The sequence below is a fragment of the Grampus griseus genome (genome assembly GCF_964374135.1).
Source record: "Grampus griseus genome assembly, chromosome: 4".
Lineage (NCBI taxonomy): Eukaryota > Metazoa > Chordata > Mammalia > Artiodactyla > Delphinidae > Grampus > Grampus griseus.
In genome coordinates, this window is record NC_138997.1 from 130,003,665 (window position 1) to 130,016,496 (window position 12,832).

The 12,832-nt window shown below is 38.7% G+C and overlaps 1 protein-coding gene across 3 annotated transcripts in view; it reads left to right on the top strand.

Annotated features, from left to right (window-relative positions):
- The window catches only part of INTU (inturned planar cell polarity protein), a gene marked incomplete at its 5' end in the record, with an annotated part of 79,002 nt that overhangs the window by 14,948 nt on the left and 51,222 nt on the right, over window positions 1-12,832 (top strand). For all 3 annotated transcript variants that reach the window (XM_082653564.1, XM_082653562.1, XM_082653563.1), the window contains one exon: window positions 7,548-8,086. In XM_082653564.1, the coding sequence (XP_082509690.1) occupies window positions 7,548-8,086 (539 nt within the window). The remainder of the gene's footprint in view (window positions 1-7,547; window positions 8,087-12,832) is intronic.

Genomic DNA, 12,832 nt, shown 5'->3' on the forward strand with positions numbered 1-12,832 from the left:
AAATGTATTTCTCACAGTTCTGGAGGCTGTAAGTCCAAGATCAGGATATCAGCATGGTCAGGTTCTGGTAAGGGCCCTCTTCCAGGTTGCAGACTGCAAGTTCTCATTGTATTCTCACATAGCAGAGAGGAGAAGCAAGTTCCCTGTGTCTCATAAGGGCACTAATCCCGTTTGTGAGGGCTGCACCCTTATGATGGCATCCAATTCTAATTACTTCCCAAGGGCCCCACCTCCTAACACCATCCCATTGGATGGAAATGTTTCAACATATAAATTCTGGGGGAACATAAACATTCAGTTCATAATATTACTACACTGAAATATTCACCCATTCTCATTCCTAACATTCTCTTTCATACCTACACTTATACCTATTGATACTTTGTTCTCTGTTTGAAACACCTTTTCTTCCTATCTCTGCTTGTCACAATCATTCAAGTTTTCATTTAAGTGCCACCTTCTCGTAGGACCTTATTTGATCCCTCTTAGACTTAATTTCTCCAATAGCAGTTTTCATTCCTCACTTTTGTCACTTGCATTTCAGCTAGGTGATGAGCTCTGTGTCCACCTGACATCTTTTTAAAAGCACAATAAAGCCCTATCAAAAAATGATTTGCTGGTCTTTGATTTCAGTTCTACCAGAGTTAGATCGTATCCTTAACTTAGTGATGTGTAGACATACCCTATTTAGCAGAAGGGCTGGGGTAGGGAATGGGGTCATTATTAGCATAGTTCTAGTGGAGATGTGTTCCTGATGTAAAAATTTATTTCATGCATTGACTACACAGTTAGTAGTTCACTGACTGATCCCTTCTTCTCTGACATGCTCCACATTTGTTCCACTGGTAACTGGCTGGGCTAGAAGCAGCATCATCAGCTCCCACTAGGTTCCCCACCTCCTCAAGCTGCTAAAATAGCTAGCATAGATTTTAACCCTTAAAATCATGGTTTCCTTTTAGAAACCAATCAAAAGACTTCGGGGATGAAAATTAGATATTGCTGGTAGACAGAACACAGAAATGAAAACATAGAAAAGCATTAGGCAGACCCGTACTTACTGAACAAGCCCCAGATAGAATCCATGATAATTTGTCGTGGTGTTTTTATCTTGTGTGGTCTGTCTCTGTACCTAGGATTGTCTTGCTGTACCTATTAGCATTATATAACTATGTAACTACATGTGTTGGCCACTTTGGTAAAGCACATTGTGCTTTCCCCACTAAAACGAAAAAAAAGAAACAAAAAAGTATTGTAACAGGTTTGAAGTGGTAGCAAAAGTCTGTTTTCCTTAAGGAAATGTGCCATGAGGGCTGGCTATTTTGTTAATGTTCTTTCTTGTGGTGGCCAAGGAAATTGTGATACTACTTCATTTGGTGAAAAATGCTGACATTAACGCAACTAAGGACCTGAGAGATTCAGTAACTTAGAAGAAGAAAAAAAGATTTAGTATCAACATAGAAATTTGAAACACCTGAGTAATTGAGAAAATTAAAAGCATTATCTGAAGTTCATTTTCTTTAATATACTGTTAGAGCTTATGTAAGTGAACTTGTTTATTTGCAAATTAGCAAGTTTTTCTTTGGTAAGAAGAACTCTGGTCACATTTACCACATTATTTAGGGCCTTGAAACCAATTAAAGTGCAGTCAAACTTTGCAGGCAGACTATAAATATATAGTTATTTCTGTTTAGAGCAAAGTAGAATGAACAAAATAAAAGTCTCATTGAAAGACATTTGCACAATGACAGCTTTGCAGCTTGCACCATAGGCTCTCAGAAAAAAATGAAAGAATATTTATATTAATATTGATTAATGTAACCCATGTATTATAAAAATCTTAATTAAAACTGCTAGATTTAATTCCTTTTTAAAGATAAATATTTTAGACTTCCCTGGTGGTGCAGTGGTTAAGAATCTGCCTGCCAATGCAGGGGACAAGGGTTTGAGCCCTGGTCCGGGAAGATCCCACATGCAGCAGAGCAACTAAGCCTGTGCACCACAACTACTGAGCCCACATGCCACAACTACTGACGCTCACGTGCCTAGAGCCCATGCTCCACAACAGGAGAAGCCACCACAAGGAGAAGCCTGCACGCTGCAACGAAGAGTAACCCCTGCTCGCCGCAACTAGAGAAAGCCCACGAGAAGCAATGAAGACCCAACGCAGCCAAAAATAAATAAATTAATTAATTAAAAAAAAAACTTTAAAAAATATTTTATTTTGGAATAAATTTAGATTTACAGAAAAGTTGAAAAGATAGTACAGAGAATTCCTGTAAATTCTTCACCCAGTTTTTCTCTGATGTTAACCTTTTACACAAATAGGGTACATTTTTTAAAACCAAGAAATTAACATTAGTATAGTACTGTTAACTAAACTCTAGACTTTATTCAGGTTTCACCATTCCCCTACTTATGAACTTTTTCTGTTCCCGGATCCAATCCAGGATATCATATGGCATTTAGTCATCACGTCTCCTTAAGTCTCCTCTGGTCTGCAGTAGTTTCTCAGTCCTTCCTTGTTTTTCATAACCTTGATCACTTGGTTAAGGTGATGTCTGCCAGGTTTCTTCACTGTGAAGTCGCAGTTTTTCATTTTCCATACTCAGTTCTTTGAAAGCATGTCACTGAGTCCAGTCTACACTAAAGAGGAGGAAAGATTAAGCTCCATCTCCTGGAGTGAAGAGTGTCTATATATAATATTAATTTCATTATTAATAAATAGTTACAATGAAAAGTTGGCGGTTTTGTTTTATTGTTGTTTTTAATACACCCCCTCCATTCTAGAACTAGTTTGAGAGTACAGTCGTTCCACCTCTGTTAAACTTTCTGATACGTTAATCAGTTATGCTCTTGATGTTTTTCTAAAGAGGAAGTAATCACCTGTAGTAGGAATAAGGAACCTTTTGGGAATCCTGAACTGTGGCCTTAAAGGCAGTATCTAGTTTTGGTTCATATGTTACCAGCACTTAGCCTGGAATCTAGTGGAGATCATTGGAGGCATCTTCATTTATTGCTAGGGGTTGGAAGAGTGCAGAAGTACAGGAGCTATATCTAATAAAGGGGTAAGTTTCTCTCCAGTTCTGACTGTGGTACAAGAGGATGGGAACTGTCATTTATTTGGCCTTTACCATGCCAGGCACATTATTTTATTTGCTGTTGATAACAGCCCTGTGAGGTAGCTATAATCTGTTTTCTGGAAAAGGAAACCTAAAGCTTAGAAAAGTGAAAATCTCAATAGAACAGTGTTTGAACCAAGGTCTGTGACCTCTCAGGTCATTTTCTTTTTACTATATGTTTTGTCTTCTTTTACAGTTTCCTATGTTCATTTCCTTGTCTTTATTCCTGTCTCTTTTCTCCCTTCTTTTAACTTCTCCCTTTTTAAAAAAATTTCTTCTGCTTCAAGTGAAATATTTTTTAAATATAGAGCTTAAGAAAGTGGATCTCAGTTATTGCTGGTGGAAATGTGAATTGGTATAGTCTTAGGGTAAAGACACCTACCTATCTATCTATCTATCTCTCTATCCCCCTACATAAAAGAATGGTTACTGGGCTTCCCTGGTGGCGCAGTGGTTGAGAGTCTGCCTGCTGATGCAGGGGACACGGGTTTGTGCCCCGGTCCGCCAAGATCCCACATGCTGCGGAGCGGCTAGGCCCGTGAGCCATGGCCACTGAGCCTGCGCGTCCGGAGCCTGTGCTCCGCAACGGGAGAGGCCACAGCAGTGAGAGGCCCGCGTACCACAAAAAAAAAAAAGAATGGTTACTGTATTGTTGTCCATAGGGGCAAAAAAAAGTGAACACAAAGCTTATCATTAGGTGACCAAATGTGCTACATCCCTTAATGTAGCCATTAGAGGTTTTTAAATTGTTTTTTTAGTGATAAATGATAAAGGGGTGTGTGTGTGTATGTATAGATTCCACTCACTTTTTCAAAACAAACAGTAACAAATAACCCTATATATGTTTTATATGATTATAAGAACACAGATTAAAAATTTTTTTTTATTGAAGTATAGTTGATTTACAATGTTTGTTTTTGGTATACAGCAAAGTGATTCAGTTATACATATATATCTGTATTGTTTTTCATATTCTTTTCCATTATGCTTTATCACAGGATATTGAATACATCAGTAGTTCCCTGTGCTATACAGTAGGACCTTGTTGTTTAGAACACAGATTTTTAACTTGTCAGTGAAAGGTAGGAAGGGAGAAGGACATGTATGATAATTACGTGCCCATTTATATAAAATGAGTCTGTGCTTATGTGTACATGAAAGTACAGTCACCAACTAGAAATCTAATCAACACCAGTTCTTTCGTCTCCCTCTTCATCGCGTCTAATCAGTCTCAACGTCCTGGTGATTTTCAAGCATTTCTCAAATGTTTTTCCTACTTTCCATTTCCTCTACAATTGCCTTAGTTATCATCTTTGCTTGGACTACGGAAACAGCCCCCTAAATGGCCTCTTATCTTTTTTTTTTTAATTAATTAATTTATTTCTTTTTGGCTGAGTTGGGTCTTCGTTGCTGCATGGGCTTTCTCTAGTTGCGGCCAGCGGGAGCTACTCTTAGTTGTGCGCAGGCTTCTCATTGTGGTGGCTTCTCTTGTTGTGAAGCATGGGCTCTAGGCGCGCGGGCTTCAGTAGTTGTGGCCCACGGGCTTAATTGCTCCGCGACGTGTGGGACCTTCCCTGACCAGGGCACAAACCTGTGTCCCCGGAATTGGCAGGCGGATTCTCAACCACTGCGCCACCAGGGCAGCCCCTGGCCTCTTATCTTGAATCTTGTCTACCTCAATTCCTTCTTCTATTGTCCTGTCAAAGTAGATCTATTCAGCGATTTCTAACATGTAAACCCCTCTACCTAAAACTCTTCATTGATACTCTCTTACCTACACAACAAAACCCAAACCCTTTGCCAGGGTCCAGAAGGGCTTGCAAAATTACAACTTGCAAAATTAGACTTCTCCTGTCATTCCCCACCTCACCACCTCCACTCTGGCAACCGCAGACTAGCTTTAGTTACCCACATAGGCCATGGGGACTACCCCTCAAGGCCTTTGCTTGTGCTGGTACTTCTGCTTGGGATTCTCTTCTTGTCTTCCCCCTCAGCTCCCCAAGCCCTCCTCCCCAGACACTTGTTGCTTTAAAACTCACCTCTGGGGTCTCCTCTACCAGAAAGTCTCCCTTGACCTCATCCTCAACCCCAGGCTAAGCTGGATGACCTCTCTTTTGCACCTACCATGTGTATTGTCATGAATTCCTTCTCAGTTTCTCTTCCCCACTAGACAAGGGAAGGAACTGAGGTTTTCATCTTTGTAATTCCAGTACTGTCCACCATGCCTGGCACTGTTTATTTGTTCTACAACTGAATGCCACCCCCTGTGGCACCTCCACCTGCAGGGATCTTTAAAGCATAACCAAAAAGTGGTTTCGCATTCATATTTTAGAGAATAAGTGACTTCCCTGGTGTCCAGTGGTTAAGACTCTGCACTTCCACTGCAGGGGGCCCGGGTTTGATACCTGGTGGGAAGCTAAGATCCTGCATGCCACACCACACTACCCAAAAAAAAAAAAAAAAAAAAAGTATAAATTCCAAATTTTAGAGAATTAGGTGAACCATCTTCATGCTTAGCAGAGAGGGAAAAATGTTTCTTTGGCGTCACATATCTCTCATACGAACAACAGACCATATTAAAAGGGTGAGATTATAAAGCAAGTAAATTTCATTCATTTTTCTAATTAATATATATCTTCATAAGTAATTGTGTTTAATTATGATATTTTCATTGTGCCATTTTATTTTATTTTTTAAATAATTGATTAATTTATCTTTTGGCTGCGTCGGGTCTTAGTTGTGACAGGCGGGATTTTTTGTTGCAATGCGCAGGCTCTTCCTTGCACTGTGTGGGCTTCTCTCTAGTTGTAGCATGCGGGCTCCAGAGCATGTGGGCTCTGTAGTTGTGGTACACGGTCTCTCTAGCTGTGGCGTGCGGGCTTAGTTGCCCTGTGGCATGTGGGACCTTAGTTCCCTGACCAGGGATCGAACCAGCGTCCCCTGCATTACAAGATGGATTCTTAACCACTGGACCACCAGGGAAGTCCCTGTGCCATTTTAAATTACGGTACATTGTTATCTAAATTTTTTATGGTGAGGACACAGTTATTTAGACTCATCAGAGTAAAACTACAGAGATATTAAATACTGATTTCTGCAGGTACAGACAGATATAGTCAAAACAACTGATAATGGTGAATAATCCACAGTAAGTGGTGCTAAGTGCCTAAAATGATGCCACACACTGGGAACCAGCAAGTGCCAAAGAAATGTTAGTTTTGATATCTGGGGATAGTTATGCCTTTTTTTTTAACCATTCATATATAGTTGAAAAATTCTATGTTAATTACCAACTACAGACCAGCGTAGTGGTTAGTTTCTGATTAATAGAATAGTGCATTTTTTGGATGAATTTTCACAGTATTTAGAAAGACACACTTGACTTTTAAGTTAAAAGAACCAGGATTGCTAATAAACACTGCAGAAAACAGATGTCTTCTAACTGATTGAATGATTAGAACACAAATTATAACGTGCCAGGATATTACAGCTCATGTTTCTGAAAAGTCTCTCCACGTGTTAGTTCTTCCACTGTAACCAGTTTTGCTTTAAAGAATAGCAGTTTGAAAGGTAAACTGTTCGTAACATTGAACAGGGTAGAGTTTGTGGTTAGGTCTGTTACCCTAAGATGGGTATTTTTGTTTTTTAATGCTCTTTGAATCATTTTAATAATAATAATTTTGTTTTTTTCAATGGCCTATTTCCCAGTTAAAAATCACATGATGAATCATGTCATGTGTGGTTTACTCTTCTTACTACAATTATTCATTAAAAGGAATTTTATGAAATTATAGGCTACAGAAGTGATTATTATTAACTGTGATTACAAACTAGTTGTTTTCAGCAAAGATTTTAGTTCATGGTGGGTGAATGTTCCTTTTTTGAAAACTTATTATATAAACAAAGTCTTTTAATACTGGTAGGCTTTCACTTTTGTTTTAACGTGTCAGCCATGCTGAATAATTTCTTTGCAAATAGGATGTTTTTATGTGCAATTTCTGAATGTCTCACATCTGTGGATATAATTGTGTAATCATCTACTAATGTAAATCATTGTCCAGTGAAATTGTCTAAAGTGAACAGTAACCACACAGGGACTGAATTAAATTTAAAAAACAAAATAGAACCTTAGATTCTAGAAGGGGGCCATCTCTTTTTTAATTTGTTTTCTTTTCTATCACTATGCCATTTTGATTCCATCTCCTCCAACCCCAGTTCTTCAAGGCTCTACAAAAACTATTCTACAGGAAATAATGTTGATGCTCACAATAAATTAGAATCAGTGAGGAGACTCTGAAATAATCAAAGAACTTTCACCCTTCCCGTATCCCCGCACCCCAACCCCTACCCTCACCCGCCTGCCGGAAAGGCATAACTGTTTTTCCCATGTTTGGCTGCGATTTAGATTATCTTTTCTCTTTTTCACAGTGACCTGGAGCCTGAATGGCTGGACAGTGTGCAGAAGAATGGAGAGCTATTTTATTTGGAGTTGAGTGAGGATGAAGAAGAAAGCCTTCTTCCTGAGACACCTACTGTGAACCATGTCAGGTTCAGCGAAAACGAGATTATTATTGAAGAGGATGATTACAAAGAAGGAAAAAAGTATGAACCCAAACTCAGGCGGTTTACCAAGATTTTAAAAAGTAAAAAACTTTTACCCAAGCGCTATAATAAAAAAAATAGCAATGCCAGTGGGCCAGTATCCATTCTAAAGCATCAGTCCAATCAGAAAACAGGAGTTGTTGTCCAACAGCGGTACAAAGATGTGAACGTTTACGTGAACCCCAAAAAGCTAACCGTCACCAAAGCCAAAGAGCAGCTCAAGCTTCTGGAAGTACTGATTGGGATTATCCATCAGACCAAGTGGAGCTGGAGAAGAAGTGGAAAACAGGGCAGTGGAGAGAAGCTTGTGGTCCATGGCCTGCTGCCAGGAGGATCTGCTATGAAGAGTGGTCAGATATTAATTGGTAAGTCCTGCTCGTGAGCATCAGTCCTTGTTTGCAGGGTTAATGGTTGATGATGCTTTGTGAGGAAAGTGATCAAAACAGAATTATACCCAGTGTCTCAACCAATAAAGGACTGCCTGACGATATTTGGGACAGTAGTGAAGTTGGAAGGATTGTGTACTGCAATGCACAGCATTCTTAAGACAAGCGCTTTAGTGCCGTGAATACACATGTGTGCCTTGTTAGGCCAGGGAACAGCTTAACTAATTTTCAAGTTTTTATATAATTTTATTTCATCTTGGTTTTCTTTGCTGACAAGAAAAAGAAAAGTTAACTGTACAGTGATAATTTAGGTTTGAATGACCTATATCCAATAACATGATACAAAAATATATAATTTATGAATAAAATACTTTAAAATTGTATATTTGCACTTAAGTGCCCTGAGTTCTTGGAGTAGTTTTAAACTGTTTCCTATGGCATATGTAGCAACATTGGTGTTATACGTAAATTTCCTTTTAAGGGCGCTTGTCATAAAATATCCCACCAATTTTGAGGGGAAAATAAGAAATCCACAAGTTATTCTGAATATATGTTAAGATGAGCATTTTGTGTTGCTGATACATTTTAAGCTGTTGGATATGTTTGAGTTAGTAGCAAAGATAGATTAGTTACCTAGAGATAGATTAGTTACCCAGAGATAGATTCATTACCCAGAGATAGATTACCCTACCCAGAGATAGATTAGCTACCTAGAGATAGACTAGTTACCCACAGATAGATTAGTTACCCAGAGATAGGTTAGTTACCTAGAGATAGACTAGTTACCTAGAGATAGATTATTTACCTAAAGATAGAGTAGTTAAAGATGAGTATATGTTGTTAACAAAACTTACAGGTAGTAACAGTTCTCCAAGCTGATGGTCTTAAGTTGATCCAGCCTGAGAGATTTTGATAAAGGAACTTTTATAGATTCTTTAGAAACATTTCAAAATATTTCTTTAAGTCCAGATTTTTTGTTTGTTCATTGATTCATTAGATAATTTTTTAAGCACCTGCTAAATGCCAGGAGCACGAAGATTACTCTAATGATCCAGTTACTCCTCCTAAGGAGCTTATGCTGTAGTGGAGCTCACGTAGTGTCAGAAATAAGCAGACAGTTTCCCACAGTGTGATAAGTGCCACGATAAGGTTTGCAGGGAGGAACCCTGTAGGAAGGGCATCTGTGCAAAGCGTGTATTCCACATGGTTGCAACAAGATCTCCACATTCTCTTCTTACAGCGTGATGTTGATACTCCTCCCATGGAGAGTTGTGGTATGTGTGTGTGTCTCTGTGCCCCACTGCCCTGGCCTTGAATCTGGGTGGGTCTGTGACTACAGCTTAATTGGTACTGTACACACAGACTTAAGGAGTGGGCTTATAAAAGGGGATGCACCTTCTGCCTGTCCCCATTCTGTGAGGAAGGCCAGGCCACTTGAAGAGGCCCTGAGTCGTAGCATTCTGGCTGATAGCCCCAGCTGAGGCCCCAGCCACGCTCAGGAACAGCCATCAGACGTGAGTGAAGAAGCCGTCCGGGTAACCCCTGCCTCAACCATCTGGCTGCAGCTACACAAGGAACCCTGAGTGATAACCTCAGCTGAGCTCCATCAACCCCAGAACTGGGAGAGACAATAAATGGTGGTGGTTGTTTCTTTCGTTTTTTTGTTTTTTTTTAATTGAGATATAATTGACATATTACATTACATTAGTTTCAGGCATACAACATAATGATTTTATATTTGTTTATCCTCTGAAATGATCACTGCAGTAAGTCTAGTTAACATCCATCTCCACACATAGTTGCAAAGGATGGTTGTTGTTTGAAGCTACTGAGTTTTTTGGGTGATTGCTTATGCAGTAATAGGTAACTGGAACAGGAGCTAATGCATACTTACATTCTCTCAGGTCCTCACCTTCCTTTTTTGTCAACTTACAGAATTGGACTAAAATATCTCTAAGGTTTGTTCTGTTAGTTCTGTCAAAGGAGACCAGAATTCCTGCTTATGAAATCCTGCCTGGTTGTTGCCCACCACCATAACTGTATGATCCCACATGCTGGGAAACCTCGGCTACACATTCTCCTTATACTCACCTGGGGCTTCTGCTTGGAATGCCTATTTGGACCGAGTTATAGACGGATCTCTAAAATTCTTTTTACCCTTTTCTCTTGAAACCTAACAGAGTGGTGGTTATGACCAGTGAGCCTCCTATTCCATATTTCCTTTCCCCTGATACTCCAGTCTGCTGAACCTTCTAGGAATGGCAGTTACCTCTGGCCGTGATCTTTGTACCATTTGTATGGGAGGAAAGAGAATGAACCAGAGAGAGGAAGACTACCAGGGTGGTCCTACTGTTTATCATTAAAGTAATTTAAAGATACACAAGATGCTAGTAGTCTACCTTTTAACCTGAGTGAGGTAACATGGATGCATTCACTTTGTGATAATTCATTGTGTTGTACTACAATTTATGCATTTTCCTGCATGTGTATTAAATAGCAATAAAAAGTTAGAAAAATGAGGCTCATGAGTTCAATTTTGTAATAGAAAAGATTATGATTTACTAATAAGTAGAAAGGAAATTTGTCGGAATAAAATGATTATTTCATCTTTGATGCGTAGCAAAATGGTTGGCTCATAATAAGCCCTCAAAAACATTTACTGAATGAATGAATAAACCATGTAAAAAAAGAATACATGCAGGGAAAACAATTAGAAGTTAATATCAATACAGCAAAATGCTAATAGTGTTGGATTAGGGTGGGGGCATTATGGGTAATTGTTATCTCTACTTTTCTAAGTTTTTAATTTTTTGATTATGTTCCATATTTTTTAATTATATAATTTGGGGACTAAAGAATAGATGATTTTTTTTCAGCATTAATTTTTTAAAAAGTCTCTGAGCAGTCACAGGTGTTAAGCTTATAAATAATGAATATTATCTTATGCCCCTTAGAGCAGAGATATAAATCGCTGTTAGGAAAGAGACTTCGTCCTTGAATACTTCATCAAGCAGATGCTCTTGTTTATCAAGATCAGAAATCCTATTCCAAGTTGGGTATGTGTTCATACCCATTTGCAAGAATGGATGATTTTAATGTCATGGTGGGTTTGCTAATCGCACAAGGTGCTTCTGTGGTGGTAATTTCTCACTCGCTTCTTTCATAGCGACATTTCACACTGCAGTCACCCCACAGGTAGGAAGATCATGAATGCTTTGTCCGGGTCAATGCAGTTTGCTCAGGGTGACTTCCGCTGTTGTCTGGCTGGAGGGTGACCCACTGTTGACTAAAGTCCCTTTACCAGCACAGTGAGACGGGTGACTCTTCTTTCCTTTTATGACAGCAGAACTCTGTTCTATTCTCATTCTTCTTTGCTGGATTCTTGGGGGTCTTGCTACCTTTTTTGGTGCCATTTTTGCTGTTCCTGCTGCCAAGGGCTTGCATGTTTATTTTTTATATTTCTATTTTTGCGTTTCTGTTAAAGTTTGACCGTTGATAGCTCCTGGACTACCTGTAGCCAGCCTCTGACTCAGTCCAGAACAAATAGAAGTTCCCCTTTTATCTACATCCTAGAAACTGCGTATCATCTCAGTGATTTATTTTTGTCTTCAAGATTACCCTTTTTTTGGTCATTTTAAACTAGATGTTTTTTTGAGGATTGGGAAGGATAGGGTTAGAGAAATTACACATTGATATTCTTTTTTTAAAATTAATTAATTATTTATTTTGGCTGCGCTGGGTCTTAGTTGCAGCATGCGGGATCTAGTTGCGGCATGCGGGATCTTTGTTGCGCCATGCGAACTCTTAGTTGCAGCATGCATGTGACATCTAGTTCCCCAATCAGGGATCGATTTCAGACCCCCCCTGCATTGGGAACATGGAGTTGTACCCACTGGACCACCAAGGAAGTCCCCACATTAATATTCTAGACACACATACCCCTGGAAACTTTTTCTTATGAAGAATAAACAAAGTTTTTATTTCAAGCTCTTTTCGTGTCAACTTCTAATGTTCTCACCTGTGATCACTAAAGAGATTTGTATAATACTTGTGCTAAGTTTCTCTTTTAAATTTTAAAAAATTTTGGAAGTATTTTTGGATTTACTTTAAAAAAATCATTTTAATTGAGGTATGACCCATAATATGCACAAGTCTTAAATGTATACTCAGTAAATTTTGACATATGTTTGTCCCTGTGTAACTACCACCCAGGTCAAGATATAGAATGTTTTTGGTACCCAGAAGCCTCCATGGTACATCCTCCTAGTCAGTACCCCCTCCCAAAGGTAATCTTTTAAAAGTCAGAACTGTTCTATCAACAGAGTTGATTTTGCCTCTTCTTGAACTTCATGTATATGAAAGTGTATGGTGTGTATTCTCTTGTTTCTATTATATTTTCTTTAGCTTATAATCTATGAGAAATAACCATGTTCTCACTATGTAGTATTCCGTTGTATGAATACATACTATTTATTTTTCCATTCCACTGTTGATGGACATTTTGGTTATTTCCAATTAAAATATCTGAAGTGCTCTTTTGAAAAGACAGATTTGGTTTTTATGAACACATAACGCATGGTTTTATTCTCTAATGTTTTGCAGACTATTACTTGGTATACATTTTTATTTTCTCCTCTAATAGGTGTAACATTTTGATATTCTTAATGAAAATAACTCTACTTGTTTGTCTCTCCTCTCGCACGTCATTTTTTCCCCATACTTCTC